General features: G+C 41.4%; 2 protein-coding genes and 1 long non-coding RNA gene across 3 annotated transcripts in view; 2 read left to right on the forward strand and 1 right to left on the reverse strand.

Moving 5' to 3' along the window:
* Positions 1-3,502, forward strand: LOC146704493 (glycine cleavage system H protein, mitochondrial-like). Its single transcript, XM_085461674.1, has 5 exons — positions 1-194; positions 339-418; positions 1,698-1,761; positions 1,915-2,046; positions 2,939-3,502. Exons 1-5 carry the CDS (start codon positions 44-46, stop codon positions 3,034-3,036), a joined length of 525 nt encoding a protein of 174 aa, XP_085317800.1. The 5' UTR covers positions 1-43; the 3' UTR covers positions 3,037-3,502.
* On the reverse strand, positions 3,087-10,169 carry LOC146704494 (uncharacterized). The gene is made up of 9 exons (XM_085461671.1): positions 9,849-10,169; positions 7,887-8,394; positions 7,443-7,754; positions 7,164-7,336; positions 6,981-7,065; positions 6,670-6,902; positions 6,339-6,533; positions 5,999-6,224; positions 3,087-5,875 (listed from the first exon to the last, which is right to left on the reverse strand). The coding sequence occupies exons 1-9, from the start codon at positions 10,092-10,094 to the stop codon at positions 5,331-5,333; spliced, it is 2,523 nt and encodes an 840-aa protein (XP_085317797.1). The 5' UTR covers positions 10,095-10,169; the 3' UTR covers positions 3,087-5,330.
* The window catches only part of LOC146704495 (uncharacterized), a 23,189-nt gene continuing 14,632 nt past the window's right edge, over positions 9,415-17,971 (forward strand). The window contains exons 1-2 of the long non-coding RNA XR_014921175.1: positions 9,415-9,565; positions 9,871-10,083. This is a non-coding gene — a long non-coding RNA (uncharacterized LOC146704495). The remainder of the gene's footprint in view (positions 9,566-9,870; positions 10,084-17,971) is intronic.

Here is a 17,971-nt window from a genome sequence, read left to right on the forward strand (position 1 = left end):
TATCAATGAAGAAGAAACATGCTCTCATCAGTGAGCGACAAACATGGCTGCCTGTTGGCTACTCCGTTCCCTCTCTTCCAACTTTTCTACAGTTTTGCCTTTACTCGCTCGTTCAGCGTCGCTTTCTCCATTGCAGCTGGCATCTAAGCCTTATTTTGGAAGAACGCTAGCCTCTTCTAGCCGGTTATCAGCAGGTATTCGACTATGCATGTCTTGTATTAGATAACATTAGCGACAGAAAGGACACGATAGCTGCAGCGTGTTTGAGTGTTTCTGTCATACTCGTCGAGGACTTCAAAATCCTCGCTAAGTTCTGAGTATGTTGTGTTATCTTGCAGCGCTTAAATTCACAGACAAACACGAATGGATTCGTGTGGAAGACGGAATCGGGACGGTCGGGATCAGCAACTTTGCACAAGTGAGTATTCCACCTTTGCGCGTGCACTTCACAGACCGGTGCCAAAATGTGATTTCCGGAATTTGCCAGAAAAAGAAGGAAAAAAAGATGATTACTGGTGTTGCCTTAATAAATTATCAACTGATAGTTGATTTCAGAGTTTTATGTGTAATGTGTTTAATTGTATTGGTAAATAGACTTTATATGTTATATATGAAAAATAAAGAAATGGCCTGTTTCGCGAGTATCTTTATGGCTTATAATCAATCCAGTCCTTTTTTGGCCACACAATATCTTTATAATAGTGTTATTTTTAATGCTGCTTGGCCAGATCTCTCTCTTTAAAAATTGACATTTTTATATGTCAAGAGACTTTTTAGCTGGATAAGTAAATGCTATGTAAAAGTCACTTTGTCACAAACTGGTTTATATCATTCTTTAGAGATATGGTTGGCATACGTTTCATGTCTAGGCTGACAATGTTTTGGTAAATCACTCAAATCACTTTTTGAGACAACACTGATTAAAACTGCTATAAATGATTTGATGGCTTACAGTATGTGAAACATATTTCTCTTAAATGTTATCATTGTGTTTTGAAATAAACAGTCCAGTAGCAGTAGAAGCTGCACTCAGTTTTTGGCAGAGGGACTTGTATGTGTCCTTTGTTTGTTCAGGTGTTTCATTAACATTAAAAATGTCTTTTTAAAAGCTATTTTAAGTGGCCAGAAGAGACTGGGTTTATTATTGTGTAAAATACACAGTAGGTAGGTACAATAATATAGTCATAAAGATACTTGTTATTTCTTTATTTCATATGTAGATTATGCGGAGTGCAGCCTATTTTTCAATATAAGCAAATATATTAGACATAAAAACATAATCTTTTTTTTTTATGTTTGCAGGTGATGACTTTTTAGCACAATGGCGCTGAAATATGTGCACATGCAAGGCAGATCCAAGATTTAAAGCTCTTTTATTATGCAAGCTAATTAAGGCAATGCTCCCTCACATGGCCCCCAAAAAACTTAAATAACATATATTTACTGACATAAATATAAAGTACAGTTTTTAAACTGGCATTTATTTAAAAGTTTAGAAAGTATATGTAGGACTGACAGTTGTCATTACATTTCTTGTGTGTGCACAACACTCAAACACCAGATAGCAGTGACTCAAATGTAAACACAGACATCCCTTTCCACAACATTTAAATGAAACGCAAATAACTGTTTTGTTTTGTTTTTTTAACATCATACTCTGGTTGTCCTGGCTAAATGTTTTCCCTAACCGCTTGCAGGAGGCATTGGGAGATGTAGTTTATTGTGGACTGCCAGAGGTGGGGGCACAGCTGGCTCAGCAAGGTATGATGTTTGCTGAATAATAGTGAATATTATTAAGATGGGTATAAAGCTTGATCTCATGCATGTCATCGCTGGATTTAGAGTCACCACAATGCAGGAAAGTGGATGGCCTCTTGTCCCTCATGACGTACTTTCTGAAATTTACTCCTGCAGATGAGTTTGGAGCTCTGGAAAGTGTAAAGGCAGCCAGCGAGCTTTATTCTCCTTTAACTGGAGAAGTTGTAGAGATCAACACGCTACTGGCAGACAACCCTGGTCTGGTCAATAAATCTTGCTACAAAGATGGTAAGTACACACATAAACGTCACAGTGCAGTTAGTGGAGGGTACTCTGGTGTATGTATGAGACATTTTAGATTAATGCAAGAGCTTAAATAGAATTAACCAATGACATTACTCTTTGTGGTTTGTCACAACATTGGCATTTTCTTTCAATTGGTGCATTTTTTTTCTATATAGATCACTGCTAAAACCTAATGTTTTTTTTTAACTGTTTTATCACCCAGTATAATACGTGGCAGTAAGCTATGAGGTTTAATCTCTGGACAGTAGATGGCAGTAATACAACACAACATAACAGTGAAGACAGGGTCTACATTAAGGCCATAAAGCTGGAGCTGTTCTATTGTTACATTACATTATATTTCATTAAAATGACCCTTCATTGCACATTTTCTAACTAACATCTGAATATTTGATGTCCAGAGACATTGTATGTTTCAATCTCTTTTCCCTCACTGCATTCATTCCATTTTATTTAAGTTAATTACTAACCCATCACAATTACCTTTATGGCCTTTGGTAGTAATGCACTGCAGAATGTTAAAATAACCTTTCACTTATAACATTCACTCACAGTCTGAAAGCAAAACATAAGCTGTTCACTCTGGTGGACTATTTTACTCAAGCAAAAACAGTGTGTGTATATATATATATATATATATATATATATATATAAATATAAATAAATAACTGTCAGTGACATTTACAAACATTTTCTCTTATAAGGTTTTTAGCTTATATCTTTAAACAATGCAAAGAACAAAATATACTCATATTTTGTGTAGTTATTTTGTTTTGTTTTTTCATGTGAAGCATTTAATGCTACAAGTACTGAAACCAGTGTGCATCTTTGAATCAGAGCTTAGCTTAACTTGATTTTTACACATCTATTATAGGTTGGCTCATGAAGATGAGCATTTCCAAACCTGCCGAGCTTGACAGTCTAATGGATGAAGCTGCATATGAGAGATACATCCATTCTATTGAGGACTGACATAACACCTTTCTGTATGTGCTGTGCACCTTCCCTTTTTCTCACAACACTGGCAGAGAGAGGTGCACAATATGTGCCTGTCCGTTAAAACGCAATACATAGCATTCTCCAGTGGAGCTCTGTAGCTCCAGGCTACTGATCTGTCAGTGCTGTAGAGCTGTGAACGTTAGAATTTCTTTACAGACTTAATTTAGGGGACCTTCCAGCCTGCATTGACCTAATATCCATTGTTGGTTTCTTAAAGCATCAAACCACCAAAAGGTGGAAGAGACTGAGACTAGAATAAAATAGTTACAAATCATTTCAGTGAAGGACTTGAAACTCTGTCTTGGGACACTGTTTGACTTAAAAAGCACTTTTGTCTTTATGGTATTAATTATTTTGATCTTCACTGCATGTATAAGGGTTAAACTGTGGACAGAGGACCTGTGTAATAAAAAATAAATAAACATTTCCTTAAAAAGTCTCTTTTCTTTGTCATTTATTTCTGAAATTTTTATGTTTTATATACGGCTTAAAGAAAAAATAAATCGCACTAATATAAATATATGTATATACACCGCATTCCAAATTATAATGCAAATTGTGTTTAAGTGTCATAAAGATTAGTTGTTTTTCAATTAAACCCATGGATGGAATTGTGTCTCAGGACTCTTTGTATCATTGAAATCAATCTTGGACACTTATGATCATTAGTTTGCCAGGTGAGCCCAATTAAAAGAAAACTACTAAAGAAGGATGTTCCACATTATTAAGCAGACCACCATTTTCAAGCAACATAGGAAGGAAAAAGTATCTCTCTGTTGCTGAAAAGCATGAAATAGTTGAATGCCTTGGACACGTAATGAAAACCTTAGATATTTCACAAAAATGTAAGTGTGATCACCATAATGTTAAGAGATTTGTGGCTGAGTCAGAGCACACATGGGTTCGTGCAGATAAAGGCACAATGAGGAAGGTTTCTGCCAGACAAATACATCAGATTAAGAGAGCAGCTGCTAAAAGGCCATTACAAAGCAGCAAACACTTATTTGAAGTTGCTGGTCCCTCTGGAGCCCTGCGAACATCAAGGTGTAGGATCTTCCAGAGACTTGCAGTTGTGCATAAACCTATTCAGCCACCCCTAACCAATGCTCACAAGCAGAAACGGCTGCAGTGGGCCCAGAACTACATGAAGACTAATTTTCAAACAGTCTTGTTCACTGATGAGTGCAGTGCAACCCTGGATGGTCCAGATGGATGCAGTGGTGGATGGTTGGTGGACGGCCACCATGTCCCAACAAGGCTGCGTCGTCAGCAAGGAGGTGGTAGAGTCATGTTTTAAGCCGGAATCACAGGGAGAGAGCCGGTTGTCCCCTTTAGGGTCCCTGAAGGTGTGAAAATGATTTCTGCAAAGTATGTGGAGCTTCTGACTGACCACTTTCTTCCATGGTAGAAAGAGAAGAACAAAACCATCTTCATGCAAGACAATGCACCATCTCATGCTACAAGGAATACCTCTGCATCATTGACTGCTATTGGCATAAAAGGAGAGGAACTCATGGTGTGGTCCCCATTCTTCCCTGACTTCAATCCTATTGAGAACCTTTGGAGCATCCTCAAACAAAAAATATGAGGGTGGGAGGCAGTTCACCTCCAAACAGCAGCGCTGGGAGGCTATTCTGACATCCTGCAAACCATTCAAGTAGAAACTGTTCCATGGATGCAAGAATTGTAAAACTGCTATCAAATAAGGGGTCCTATGTTAATATGTAACTTGACCTGTTAAGATGTTTTTGATTGAAATCGCTTTTGATGTTAGTGAAATTGATCTAATAATGCTGCAAATTCAACAAATAACCATTTTCAATTCTTTACAATCTATAAAATCTTTTGAAAGTCTGTGTGCGTAATAATTTGGAACAGTGCATTTTAAGTTTTTTTTTATTTTTGAAAAACATACTGTTTTCATTGGGAGTTTTGTTCAGTAACATTTGAATTATACTCTATTGGTCGATGACTCGAAAATTATGCCGACTGTCATTTGAATCGACTAAGTAGCAAAAACAGAAAAATATCATTTGCATAATAATTTGGAACGCAGTGTATGCTGCCATTATTAAACACAGTACCTGAGGTCAAACTGAATATAAACTTTTGAGAGCATTTTCCAGCCCCCTTGCAATCTACTTTTTTTCCACAAATATTTTCCACATCCACATTGGCAGAATATGTCTTGGCATAATTTTTACACTCAATAAATTTGTAATATGTTTACATTCTGTGGCAAATGACTAAAAAGTTTGTAGTCTTGGTCACTTTAGAGAAGTGACTGCCCCACCGGGTACTATAGAGAACCTGTCCTTGGCTGTGGGAGTTCGTCTGGCCCTGCCTCGAGGTGAAGGAGACGGTGGGAGCCCCTCCATTCTCCGATAATCGCTGTTGAGCCTCTCCTTTCTTTGGACTGCCTCATGCATTACACTGGCAGTGAAGTCTCTCTTATTAAGGAAAGCAATGGTCTCGTCCCTCTTTCGGCTCACGTATCCTTTTAAAACTGCGTTGTAGGGGTTTGATGTGGCATCAGCATCCGGATCTTCATGCTGGTGTTTGAATTCCATGCGAGTGATGACAGGCAACAGGAACTGCTTTCCTTGTGTCACCACAGCCCCATCCTTGTGTGATAAACCCAAAGCCTCAGAGACCAGGCGTGGGGGCAAAGGCACCAAATCGCAGCCTGAGCGTTTGTCCACATACTGTTCAAACTCCCTGCGCACCAAAGCTACATCCTGCAGAGACTGATTCCTTCGCTCCTCGAGATCTGTAATTATTCGCTCGGGATACGACTGGCCAAACACCACACCTAAACCGTGAGGACAGCATCGATGTAATAAATTGATATATTAACTGTTAAAACTAAACTATGCAAAGCATGATTCCATACATTTATCTTATTTAAAAAGTGAATTACAATAAAATGTCTCACCTGCACGCCGCAGCATAGATGCAGGACATTTCCAGGGTTTGTGAATAAGCTCGTCAGGCAACTCTGCAAGTTCAGGACACCATTTCCTAACATAGGTACCGTAGGGGTCACAGGTCATTGCTGCGTCAACAGGGTGCATGACAAAGTTCCAGTGATCCAGGCCACACATGCCCCCATTCTGCCACATCATTGCATCTATGGCAACATCTGCATCCACCAGGGTGTCCTAAAAATGGGTTGGATACAGTCAGGAAGTTAAGTAGTACTTGTGAATATTTGTCAGGCATTTGGTGCAATATCTTTGTGAGTGCATTAGTCCCAGTGTGCACACGCATCTCACCTGGAACCAGCGATAGCCTTCTTGCCAAGGCAGATAAAGATATGCTATGAGAAAAGATGCCACTACATGTCTCATGTAGTTGTTCATCCAGCCTGTTTGCCACAGCTGCTTCATGGCTGCATCGACCAGAGGGTAGCCTGTTCGTCCTCGCTGCCATGCCTTGAGGTGGCCCCGATCACTGCTCCACCGCAAAGCCTGCCAGTGGATGTAAAATTATCCATAATGTGGTTTAGGCCTTTATTACAAATTAATAAATTGACGTGGCAACAAAAAAAGTTTACAATTTTATGGTATGGTTAATATTCCTTTGTAGTCTATAACTAATTTCCACCTTGTATGGAGGTCTGATGGATTCCCATGGGAGGTCAGGAAACAGCGTGAGCTGCCAGTAAGCCAAATCTCTCCACGCCAATTTGCGTTGGAACTTTAGGGGTCGACAACGTGCTCCTTTGGCATCCCACATTAACCAGCGTGGACTGAGCTGACCAAAATGAAGATAGGGCGACAAGCAGCTGGTGTTCGGAGCATCTGCCCTGCCTGACTCTTTTTCATATCTATACACACCTAGAAATAGAAATAAATATATGGTGTTGTTCATTGCCAAGTCTGTTAAGATAACCAACTGAACAATAGGTGTCTCACCATCATGAAGAAAGGCCTCTAGACGGGCTTGCGCTCCTCCTTCACTAAAATCCCAGGTCTTTCTAATATTCGCTGCCCAGTCAACCTGAATGCCGAAGAGAAAACAAAGAAAACATTGACAGATGCGTGTTTTAAATTATTTTTTAAGTTGTTTTGTTTTGCCTTAGAGCTTTGGTTTCTAACCGTTGTGCCATCCTTCCTGCGGGGCATGCGTGCCAAGCCTAGTTCATCCAAACAGAGCCCCTTTGGCCAGTGGGCAGGTGTAGGGAGAGATACCGGGGGGTCCAGGGGAACTCCTACTGCAGTCCCTGGGTTCTGTCTACAGCAGCTCATGAAGTGAGAGACTGAACCTATTCCTACATCATAAAAAAACAATAAAAGTTCATCAGAATAGCCATATTGTAATTTAGGTATACATTATCAGCAAACCCAGTATGCACATAGAAATATGCTTTGACTAACCTCGAAGGCCAACACCCTCCGTGGTGACAGAATAAGGGTCTCTGAGACAATAAGAGTGGAACATCCTGCATTCAACACCTTGTTTCTGCAGAGCTGATACTACCAGATCATCTCTCTCCTTCAGCCAGGGCTCATACAAGGCATTAGCCAGCACTGTTCTTGCCCCAGTCTCTTTAATCAGCTCCTTAAGTGCCTTCAGAGAAGATTCAGTACTTGTCATCTCCCCATTTGCCTTGAGGACGACAAGACGGCTGCCGATGTGCTCCAAAGATGAACAAAAACACAACAATGCCTGATGCAACCAATATTTACCTATTTAAAAAAGGGAAGATACATTCAGACAATTAGAATACAGAGCCTTACAAACAAGGATTTTGTCAAGAACTATTATGAAGACATGAGACAAAGTATTGCTATAACCACTGATTCCTTGATCAAACTTACAAGCTCCTCCCATAGCCACTGTAATGCCCGTTCCCTCCTCTTCTTTGGGGCTCCAGATGAAGACAGGTATGACAGGTGCACCCACTTCTAGTGACGCCACGAGAGCAGGATTGTCACACAGCCGCAAATCCCTCCTGAACCACAGTAACACTGGTGGTGGTGCTGATGGAGAGCGGGGTAAACCTACAAGGTGCTGGCCAGTACATTTTCGCCTCTGCCGCCTATTCTTAGAGCGTTTTGGTTTCTGTGATTGATCCACATCTCCCTCCTGTTCTGAGACACACACAGTCTGACCTGTCCCGAGTGTCTGCTTATTAGGATACGTACTTATTTGAAACTCCATCTCTCTGGCTGTCTGCGGTGGACTCTCTCTGTTCCAGGATCCAGTTTGATTGGTGCAGTTGCTTCCTTCAGGCTTTAATATAGAATTCAGCTGAACAGATCCTCTCTGACCTTTCATATCCAGTAGAGAGAGAGCCAAAGCAAGTTCCAGCTCGTCATCTTCAGTCTAAAATTTAAGCAGGACAACCCACTGTTATTACTTTTAAAACAATTCTTTAGTAGTTTAAAAAGACGAATGTGTACACTATGCCCTAAATGACAAGACATTAGCTTTTATCAAAAACTACCACAGGTGTTTCAATTATTTAAATGTATTATCTCTTTAATTAGATGGGTGTGTACAGGCACGGCTTGGTTTACACTCATCAAGTACTTCATAAGGGACACATGCAAACCTGTCATTCTTCCTTGCAGACACCTTATTGTAACCCAAATTCTCCCCATCACCGGTTCCGTCTTGTCACTCAGGCTTCATTCAAGCCCCCATCTTCATCTCCAACACCGCCCTCTAGATTCCAGGGGGTCCTGCCCTAATCCCTATCAGCACTGGGATTAAATCCTGCGCTGATGGGCAGCATCACATGCATCTCTCAGGTCCTGTGTCAGGTCTTGTTTTTGATTTTTTTTCTCCTATTTCTTCTGGACATGACTTTCAGATACTGTTCATCTGCTTTAGATAGTTCTTTAGACCTGCCACTTCTTTTGTCCTCCACTTGTCCACTTTCCTCAAATTGTTTAGGGAAAGTGGAAAATGCCAAGGAAATCACAATTTCCATTTTCTAAATTACTTTTAGACATTTTTAGAAAAAATCCCTACAAATACAAAGAAAACTGAAATGGGAAAAAATTGGGAGACATCATCTCGATGTAGGGAAGCATAGAGCTGCCACCCAGGCAAAATAAAAATAGAGATATATCACAAAACTTTATTGTTCTTACAATATACTTTTCATGTTTGTTCAATATACTATCACGTCATTACAATATACTTAATATCACGTTATAACAAAAAACTTTTTATATTCTACGAACGTAATAATTATGTATATTGTAATGACGTGATATTATGTTGTTCAAACGTGAAAAGTATATTGTACTAACATGATAGTATATTGTGAGAACAATAAAGTTTTCACGTTATGATGTGATATAGCTCTATTTTTCTTTTGCCTGGGTGGCAGCTCAACGCTTCCGTAGTTCTCGGGAAAATATCACCAATTAACGCAGATCCCGGGGCTCCGCATTCACAAAAGGGGGAAACTTTAGCCTTGGCAGTGGTTTGCAGTTTCGGTGAAGAGCTGCTCCTGTACCGCCATTAGGAAATCATTAATACTTATGTTTTCTTTCATTTATTTACGTATTTATTTATTTTAGGTTAAGCTAGGCTAGTAGGTAAAATGAAAAAGTGACAAAAACACAACTAGCTACCTAAAGTTACGTGTATCATCAAATGCTTGAGTTAATCTCTAAAGACGCCAGTCGTTTAATTAAGTCCTGTTACTTCCTTATTGTGTTTTGTTCGTGTCATTTTTTGTATGTATTTTATTTTTGCTGACTTAAGCCTAGGTGTTACAAGTCCTCCAACCTGAATGTACTTCTATTGCTGAAACATTTACTGACCTTGGTGAAATATTCCTGGTAGATGGAGGTGAGACTGGCGTGCAGGAGTCTGTCACCCGTGGACAGAGGCTCGATGAGGGACAGAAACTGTGAGCGGGTCTCTACTTGCCCCAGGATGGACACACACATGGCGAAGAAACCCTCGGGATCCTCTCGACCCTCCAGTACTTCCCCTAACCACCATTTCACTGTGGCTTGGGCATCAGCTCCTGAAGGAGGCATCTTCGAGTAAAAGGTGACTGACATTTTAGTTTGTTAAAAAGATTAAAGCCTAAGCTCTATATTCACGATCATCTCAACCTCCTGAACTACCGGTTACCAAACAACAGCTGATTTTCAGTTACACAAGCCATGTGTCAAATGTTTTGTAACCTGGGGTAAATTGTAATGAGTAAAAAGCACCAGTAGGGGGTGTACAAATCTAATATAAATGAGCTATGCAGGAGGCTAGTAAAGCCCATGGGTGTTAGGCTGGGTTTTTTTTTCTTTTCACAGCGTGTGAGTAACAGATGGGATTCCTTGTTTACATTTCATTAACTTGGCATTATGGCAGAGCAATATAGACCTAATAAATGCTATATGAATGCCTGTTTTTGACATAGATTTGAGTCGATCTCTGTGTTTCATCTTCCTGTCCACAGCACAATCATTTCTCTGCCAAATCTATACCTGTCAACGAAAATGTTTCATTCCCAGGGTCGCCACAAGCAAAATCCAATCAAATAGAGATCCTTGGTTCAATTTGAAGTGATGTTAAAATGCTGGAGGGGGGGGGGATCTTCCTTTGGATAATCACTCTATAATTTTTACATAGCCTTCATCTTGACAGGAATGTGGCCTTTTTCAAGTGCAGCCTGTGATGTGACTGAAAAACAAAGCCAGGAGACAGGAGACGATGTACCCAGCAGTGATTTTTTTTTTTTTTAATCACAGTCTGTATTCAGACTGTTGAAGGGTTGCTAAGTAATTGATTTTTTTAATGAGACCATGAATAAGCTTTTGAAAGTACGCAGCAGGGGACAATGATTTGTGACACTTGTGGAGCAAACTTTAAAATGCTTTGTATAGTTGATAAGCTCCACTTGTGATACTATTACAGGAATTACTCAGAAGTCTTATTTTACTTATATAAAAACAAATTCTCAAGTGTTCGTCTAAAATGCGACTCAAGGCTTCGCAAACAAGGACATACGATCTGAGTTATTCAAAACTATTATGTGAAAAGTAGTGGGAGTGTAAGAAGGGAATATGGTGTTGAGTGCTGTGGTATGTGAATAGAGCAAGACCGAAAGAGAGGGAGCGGGAGAAAGAGATTGAGAGAGAGAGAGAATCAATAGTGTTTAGACAGAGAAGTGGAGTCTAAGTGTGTGATCAATAGAGAGCAGAGAGGAGAGATTAGCTGCTTTTCTCTTTCAAACTAACACTGACAAATTGGTGAATTGGTGTATCGGCCCTTGGGCTAAACGGATTGACCTGCTGTTTCCATGTTCTACCGTGTACTGTCAATAAAGATCTGTGTTCATTGTGGCTCTCAATGAAGAGAGTGAATGAAGCACCAAAAGAGAGAAAAAGGGGAAAAGGAAGGAAGGGAAATAAAGAAGCAAAAGCAAAAGTGCAGTCCAGGTGCCCACGTAGAGCTGATACTCGCGAAATGTCCACACCTCGGTCTCATTAACACACGCGTGTACTCATATGTGCATCCTCGTGCACATTGTTATAAAACCATAATAACGTCTCCAGGAAAATTAATGGAAAGACAGATTAAAAACTAAGTGAGGAGAAACGGGCCACTAGTGTAGCTATTTGCAACTCATAAATCATTCTGACACACCCACGCGCATGTAGACACTTGCATAGACTCACACACGCACATACACACAAGCACACACACGTACTGTAATTAACCACAGGCTATTTACTCTCTCCTGCTGTAAATTAGACATGCAGACACAGTTATTACATTAGGGGGATCTGCCATGCAGAATGCTAACAGGGGGGGAGGAGGAGGGGAGACTCGTGCACATAACAACAACTGGTTCATACAAACATAAACATGCACGTACGCACACACACACACACATGCATGCGTGTACACAAGAAAGAGGGTTTAGAAGAATCATAGACTGACGGGAGTGAAAATGAAGCTGCAGCACAGAGAATAGGGGCCCCCAGCTCTTTGTTCCCTGCTGCATTTCATTATCTGAAACGCCAGCCAACACACGACACACACACACACGCAACGCACCTCCCCCTTCCCTAAAGCTGTCTGCCTTCACTCCATGCATACAGCACAAAAAGAGGGGAATATAGAGATACTGCGTCAGTGCCATTCACTGGCATCTGTACTTGGTCATGGCAAGCGTGTCTGCATGGTCATCCTTCGCAAATCAACTCATCCACACACTGCCCTGAGTTGACCACTTCCATTTAAACCTGTGATCACAGAAAACACAGTCCCATAAATTCTATTTCAAGCAGAACAATGGGAGATGAAGTCTTGATTAAAGCAAGTATTGATACTCTGTCTCAGGCAGCTTGTCTCCATTTAGTTCATCTGAAGTTTTTCTTATTTTTTTTTCTGGCAGTCCTTCAGTTTCTGTGTGTGTGTCCTCTGGTTCCCTCTGCCTCCCTCACCCTTCTCTGTCCCTCTGTTTTCCCACGGTGATCGATAGCTCATTACAATCATTGACTGCAGCTCATCAGCACCTTTTAAGGTCTGGAGACACAGAAAAGGTGTATGTGCTTGTAAGGGTGCATGTTTTCTGATGTGAGCTTATTGACAAATAGAAAATAACCATTCAAATGTCAAACATAACCTTTGTTTTGTTCAAAATGAATTTTTCTGTCTTACAGCCAGTGCTGCGGGTGTCTAGTTTGTCACTTTGTCGCTTTATGGTCCATGGTCTTGGGGAACATCTTATTATGCAACTCACGTGGGTATCATGGTTTGTTGCTATGGTGATTGCCAAGGGAGCCAGAGTATTATAGGTGTTTATCCTAGACAGGAGCAAGGCTACTCTCCGTCTATCAGGACACGCTTCAATTTGCCACACAGTTTGGACCACACATTAAGATCAACACAGTCACAGAGGGACAAAGGGAAAACAGAATACAACACAATCAGGTCCGGATGCGATTTAGTGGATAGATTATTCAGTATTCATATTCCTGGAAGAAAGACCTTGTTCAAACACTCAGTTGTTGGTTTAATGCGTCACTGCAGGGTTTGTTTTTGGAGAGGACAGGATGTGAGCCAAAAGAAGCAAACAGAGAAAAAAGACTGTTAGAGAGTACAAACCATGGTTAAAGGCAAGGAGAAAAGTGTAGACATAAAAAAAGGCAAAATAAAGGAGACAATAGATAGACCTCGAGAAGTCCTCCAAGGATTCAGTCACAGGATGTGGTCTAAGAAAAGCAGTAAATTGGTAAAGAGTGTGAACTTTTAAGGAAAAGGGGATAAAAATAGAGAGTATAATAAAGGGCTGAATAGACAACAAGTCTCTCAGCCCATGCATAAATTACACACACCATTTACATATTCATTATGTTTTGTGTTCTAATGAGAGTATTTGCTTAATAGCATCACCACCACTGCCAGCTTTTGTTTGACTCAAGAGAATTAAAAGAGTGGGAGAAAAAAAAAAGAAAAACAAGGGAGCAAGGGTCATCTTGGCAAAGTGGGTTAGGTCAATGGTATACAATCAATTTTACTGATGATCATATCAATCATATTGCTGTATTGTTCATGTGTGAACGAGCACAACCTACTCAAGGCTCTAGGAGATGTGAAGTGAAACACACATAATGGGGGGTTGGTTAAAGTTAATTAAAACAGCACAAGCTCTCTACAAACTCGGGGCTCTCTTCGTCCTTCTCCTCTTGTCTCAGTGGAATAAGTGAGTGCTGCTGTAATTACCTACAGGGCAGCCACTGAGAGCATTTCTTCAGGTGCCAAAAAAAGTCTTTCAAATGACAGCAAAGATTTGCAGAGTGACTTTAAGGAATGAAAAGTTTGTATGTCTGAAGTGATCTTGCGCATAACTAGAGGTCCAACACATAAAGTGTTCCATACAATGTGAAGCGTTTTTTTTTTTTGTTAGAAAATAAATGAATGAAATAAGGGGAAAAGAGAGGGATGGAAATGAAGAGACAGGGGGAAGGGCAACGGAGGGATGAGCTACAAATGAGAGCGATGGCGGTGGCAGGTTGGCACAGTGCCATCCAGTCAGGACTTGAGCAGGGGCGGGCATGGGCATGGGAAAAGGGGCGAGGAGGAGAATAAGAATGAAAGAGGAAGAGAAACAGACCTCCATACTGCTACCATGGTGGCACCTTGGCACAGGCATAATGGGGCGTAACGAACAAGAGACTGGGCAGAGAAAGGGAAGATGGGAAAAATATCAGAGGATAGCGGAGCATAGAAGTAAGTGAGATGCCAGCAAGCAGAGGACTCGGATATCGATAAACGACAGAATCATAGGATGTTGAGGAGAAAGATGGACAATACTTTAAATTTGTAAATGCACGATAGGTCGCAGAATGGGAAACAGCGTTGGAATTATTGTAACCGTTATTCAATTTTTCTTCCTTTCTATGCCAGCTGCAGCGTGCCACCCAACGGGCAGCATGCCAGTTTGTACATGTGGCATGCCCGAAGCATTCGAAGCGAATGGCGGAAAACTGTCATAGTCAAAGACGAGGACTCACCTCCGAGGATTTGCTACTAATCACCATTTGTTTGTTTGGACAAAGCCAAGAAGAGGTGCCCGGGCAACGGTTGCCAGCGATTTAGTGATGGCATCTTTTCAGGGGCGGCAAGGGCACAGGGAGAAAGATGGCACCCTGCCAAAGCAACATAATGCACACATTAGTAAACAGAAACCTCCGTACGGTGAGCAAAACATTTCGGATGCCTTGAACGTTTTTGGCGGTGGCATCCCCTCAAGGGAAAGACTGGAAACAGAGATGGCACCATGCCAAACACAAACTGCGAGGCGTTCGCGGGCACGACCAATAGATACACTAAAATGTACTAAATGCCACGGCAAAAAAAGTAGCAAAAGAACTACAAGTAGAACTACAAATGTAGCCGTGGTGGGAGTTTGGGAGAAAAACTATTTCCGTGATGCCAACTCTGCTCAGTGCCAGCTGCTGCACTGAAAGGATGCTGCTGCCCATCACAAAAATCTAAGAGGAGGGATCATACCATTCCAGTATGGGCAGAAAGACTATGTGGAAAGAGAGGAATAATGAGCAAAATGAATAACGGATGCAGAAGGAGGAAAATGGGGGATTTTGTGCTTAACGAAGAACAGTGGGAGTGGGTGGACAAGGATGATGAAGAGCCTCTTTCCTGCACTTGCACACCTGGGATCTTCTTAAAGGGATATCCCCTCAGACTGCTGTGTGTGTTTAAAGGGAGGGATGTGTTGGCATCATCTCCAGGGTGTCAAGCTGTGTTTCTCTATTGCCAGTCAGGGAGGGTTCTGCAGTCATCAGAGGCGGGCAACTGTCTGGGCATCTCATCTGCAGCTAATTAACAGCCACACACTAATTCTAACAGCCGATCATAATTAGCGATTTAATCACTCGTCAACGCTCTTCTCCCCCCCAAATTGTGCCTCCTATTTGGACACGTGCGGATAAGCTAAGGAACGCCGGATTCCTCCCTCACTACCTCCCCCTCCCTCGTCCTTCCTTCCTTCATCCTTGGCTCCAGACTCCAGTGGGATCTTAATTAAGCCTGGGCTTCATTATGCAAATGGAATACAATAAACGACAGCAGAGGTGGAGTTGGATACAGACTAAAACGGAACGGTGGGAGGGGAGCATTGAAAGTGGAAAATGAAGAGATGTGGAAGGTTACTAAAATCGTCTATGTAATGTTACTACAGTAATTGTAAAGTTGTTGTAACTTGTATGTCTGCAGTGGGCTCACTACCACATGAGACGTGAGAACCAGTGAAACCAGCTCTCTGATTCGCCATCTCTGCTGGCATTGGGAAAACTTCTCTGAAATAACAGCGGATATGCAAAATGTCACTTCTCACAAAGGAAATTTCAAGGAATGGTGAAGGAAAGGGAATATTGACAATGAACCCTGTTAATATCACCAGTTGGCTGTTGTCGTGGATACAAAGGAAGATGGTAGAGATAGGGAGACAGAAAATAGGGAGACAGAAACACTGAGAGTGGCAGCAGCATGGCAGCTAATGTCATCTCAGTTTAATCATCGCATGGGATCATGGGGTTCATGAAAATTCATTTGCATATCATTAAATGGAGAGAGGTTATTTGGTGCGGCTAGCCAAAATGGGATTGGATGAAGGAAGGGGGGGAAAAAAAGGAAAATGTAGGGGCTCGTTATTAAACTGCAATGTTTCATAGTCCGCCAGCCGATTCATTTAATTTGGGCTTAATTAAAATGTGTCAGACTCAATAAATCATTCCAACAGGGATACTATCAGTGTTTCAGTCTGAAAAAAAGACTAATCACTGGATATGCGGTCGGACATTTTCCAATAACATTTTGAGTGCTTTAGTCTAATGTGAGCTTGACCAATCGACTTCCATTTCTGATTTATCTGAGTGGTGTGCATCGAAACAGCCTGTAACTTCTGTGTACAGTGTGAGCACAGGGCTATTTCTGACAGGTGGTGATGCCACCCTGTGTTAGTCAATAAGGGGGCAGCCTGCACTGTCTTTTTGACCTCTGCGATGTGTATGTATGTGTGCATTTCTCATTTACATAAGTGATGTAATTAGACCACCCTTTCTCATGCAGATCAGTTTGACAACATGGCAATCACTTTAACAGACATGCAGGCGCACACTCAGAAATACACACACAGGACAACACACGCTTGCTGCCGTGACCACCCCCATATCATGGGGAGTCTGTTGTCTGTGAGCAAAAAGTGTAAAGATTAACATAATCCAGCTAATAAGTGTGAGTAATATTCACAGAGTGACGCGTGGCATAGACACTGTCCTGCTGATGCGTATTTGTATCTCATTATAGATGTAAAGTACTGTGGTCGCCAGTGAGGCGGGAGGGGGAGTGGTGACGGTGAGCGGGGGGCCTTCATGAAGTGTGGGCCTGAATAAAGAGACACAGAAGAACAACAATAAACTGCACTACTTGGGGGGGAAAGTTACTCTATCCTTCCTTTGAAAAAGTTATTGATGTAATATAAAGACAAATTACGCGGGGTACCTCATAACCAGGATGCTGGAGATTGCTAAAGGAAGTTTTTCCAATGTCTGCACAAAATTGGAAAGACAAACCTACTGATTTTGTATCTGTTTGTTTACAGTACTGAGAGGCACACTGAGTCGGGTTTTTGCTGCAGAATATAGGAATTATAAATAGAGTGTATTTGCGCTTGCAGGCTAGCTCTGCCACATGATTGATTAGGATGGTGTGACGACCATTAAAAAGTCATTTAAAAGATGGATAGGGACCACATTTCCAAATAAAAACCACTTTATACCTGATGAAGTGCTGAACAAACTCTCCTTCAAAGACATTTACTGATTACTCTCTGGGTATGAGTGAGTGTAATGTGGGAAGCTCCCATGAACTCAGTGTAGCCTCTGCATCAGCTGTAGAGGACTCCAAAGCACTCGTCTCGACACAGTCAGGAAAAGGGTGGTAAAGGCTGTAGTTAAAAATTGTAGTTAAAAGAGAAAAAAAACACAACCTCTGACATCTTTTTAATATTTTGGATTTAAAGCAATATATTAATTTGGACTGAGGTGTAATCTGTGTGCACAGGCGTGCACACACATGCACACACTGACTGAAATCTGATAGCGCAGCGTCGCTTCAGCTCAAGCCTTATCCTAAGAAACAGAGGTGCGTCTGAATGTGCGAATATATTTCAGCTCTGTCTCTTTAACTCGGGGCTCCACCACAGCAGCATGCTTTGGGATTCATGCATAAACATGAGCTGGCCTTTCAGCTCTCTCCTCACATAACCAATCTAAATCTAAATGAGCCCCCACTACAGATACACCAGCAGGCAATGACATTACTCCCCAGCCCCAGCCCAACCCCCTACTCTACCCTACTACCCCCAGTGACACATATACACCAGCAGGCAATAATTTCACGCTATCCC

This window comes from Copadichromis virginalis, linkage group LG7 (assembly GCF_057382275.1).
Source record: "Copadichromis virginalis isolate Kocher_CV1m ecotype Utaka linkage group LG7, C_Virginalis_male_GT1.1, whole genome shotgun sequence".
In the NCBI taxonomy this organism is placed as follows: Eukaryota; Metazoa; Chordata; class Actinopteri; order Cichliformes; family Cichlidae; genus Copadichromis; species Copadichromis virginalis.

Coding starts and splice junctions, on each gene's coding strand:
- LOC146704493 (XM_085461674.1), top strand. CDS start 44: ATGGCTGCCTGTTGGCTACTCCGTTCCCTCTCTTCCAACTTTTCTACA. Junction 195..338: donor TTCTAGCCGGTTATCAGCAG/GTATTCGACTAT, acceptor GTTATCTTGCAG/CGCTTAAATTCACAGACAAA. Junction 1,762..1,914: donor GGCACAGCTGGCTCAGCAAG/GTATGATGTTTG, acceptor TTACTCCTGCAG/ATGAGTTTGGAGCTCTGGAA.
- LOC146704494 (XM_085461671.1), bottom strand. CDS start 10,094: ATGTCAGTCACCTTTTACTCGAAGATGCCTCCTTCAGGAGCTGATGCC. Junction 7,066..7,163: donor GCAGGAAGGATGGCACAACG/GTTAGAAACCAA, acceptor TTCGGCATTCAG/GTTGACTGGGCAGCGAATAT. Junction 6,225..6,338: donor AAGGCTATCGCTGGTTCCAG/GTGAGATGCGTG, acceptor ACCCATTTTTAG/GACACCCTGGTGGATGCAGA.